The sequence below is a fragment of the Meleagris gallopavo genome, unplaced genomic scaffold (genome assembly GCF_000146605.3).
Source record: "Meleagris gallopavo isolate NT-WF06-2002-E0010 breed Aviagen turkey brand Nicholas breeding stock unplaced genomic scaffold, Turkey_5.1 ChrUn_random_7180001869855, whole genome shotgun sequence".
Classification (NCBI taxonomy): Eukaryota; Metazoa; Chordata; class Aves; order Galliformes; family Phasianidae; genus Meleagris; species Meleagris gallopavo.
In genome coordinates this window covers 1-980 of record NW_011134803.1, presented here as the reverse complement: position 1 = coordinate 980, position 980 = coordinate 1, and the positions used below count along the sequence as shown (strand labels likewise).

General features: G+C 64.8%; 1 protein-coding gene across 1 annotated transcript; it reads right to left on the bottom strand.

Moving 5' to 3' along the window:
* Positions 1 to 7: 7 nt before the first annotated feature.
* On the bottom strand, positions 8 to 896 carry LOC104916112 (inositol-3-phosphate synthase 1-A-like; the record flags this gene model as incomplete). Its single annotated transcript, XM_010727094.3, has 3 exons — positions 646 to 896; positions 458 to 571; positions 8 to 346 (listed from the first exon to the last, which is right to left on the bottom strand). Coding segments are annotated over exons 1-3 (666 nt in total), but the record flags the coding sequence as incomplete, so codon positions are not given.
* Positions 897 to 980: the final 84 nt, after the last annotated feature.

The window sequence follows — 980 nt, the reverse complement described above, 5'->3', positions numbered from 1 at the left end:
CCCCCACGTTGGGTAATGGGACCCAGCAGAACGGGAGGCACCATCCGGGCATCTCCGCATTGGGAACGGGGACCCCCGTGTCCCCCCCTGGGCACCACCGTGGGTCACCCCGACCCCCCCGTGGGTACCTCAGGATGTTCTCAATGCAGCTGCGCTGACGGAAGAGAGCGTTGACGACGGGGGTCCCGTCGGGCACCAGGGGGGCTTTGCAGAGGAAGGCGACGATGGAGAGGACGCTGTGGAAGCTCTGGAACTCGGGGTCGCTGTCGGTGCAGAAGGTGATGCGCTGGCACAGCTCGGTCAGGATGGCCAAGTCCAGGATGATGGGGCTGGCCAGCAATGAGTCCTGTGGGTGGGGTGGGGTGGGGTGGGTGGAGGGGTGGGGGGAGGAGAGCAGGGGGGTCACGGTGAGCCCGGCATAGGGGTGCACCCCCTGCCCCCCCCCACAGCTCCGCACCTCGCACGTGTTGTGGATGACGATGGTGTTGGTGCCGCCCATCATGATCTCCGAGGTGTATTCATCCAGTGCTCGCTTGCTGTCCCCCACGTAGGGCACGTATTTGATCACCACCTGCACAGGGACCCCTGTCAGCGCCCGCTCCCCCCTGCAGACCCTCCCTCCGTGCCCCCCCAGAGCTCACTCACGCAGTGGTCGGGTTTGTCCTGCGGGCCGTACAGCACCGGGTTGGCCTGCACTGTGTCATCCACCACGTTGCTCTTGGAGATCTCCTTGGAGCGGAACTGCTGCGGCGCGGAGAGGTTCTTCCCATCGTTGTTCCCCAGGTGGTTGTAGCTGACGATGGACCTGGGCTGGGGGGGGGGAGCAAAGGGTACAATAGGAGGGAACCATGGAATCATTGAGTTGGAAGACTGTTGGTGGTGGACAGATCAACCCAGCTCCATCCCCACCCCAGAGAGGACAGGTCAACCCGGCTCCATCCCCGCCCCAAAGAGGACAGGTCAACCCGGCTCCATCCCCG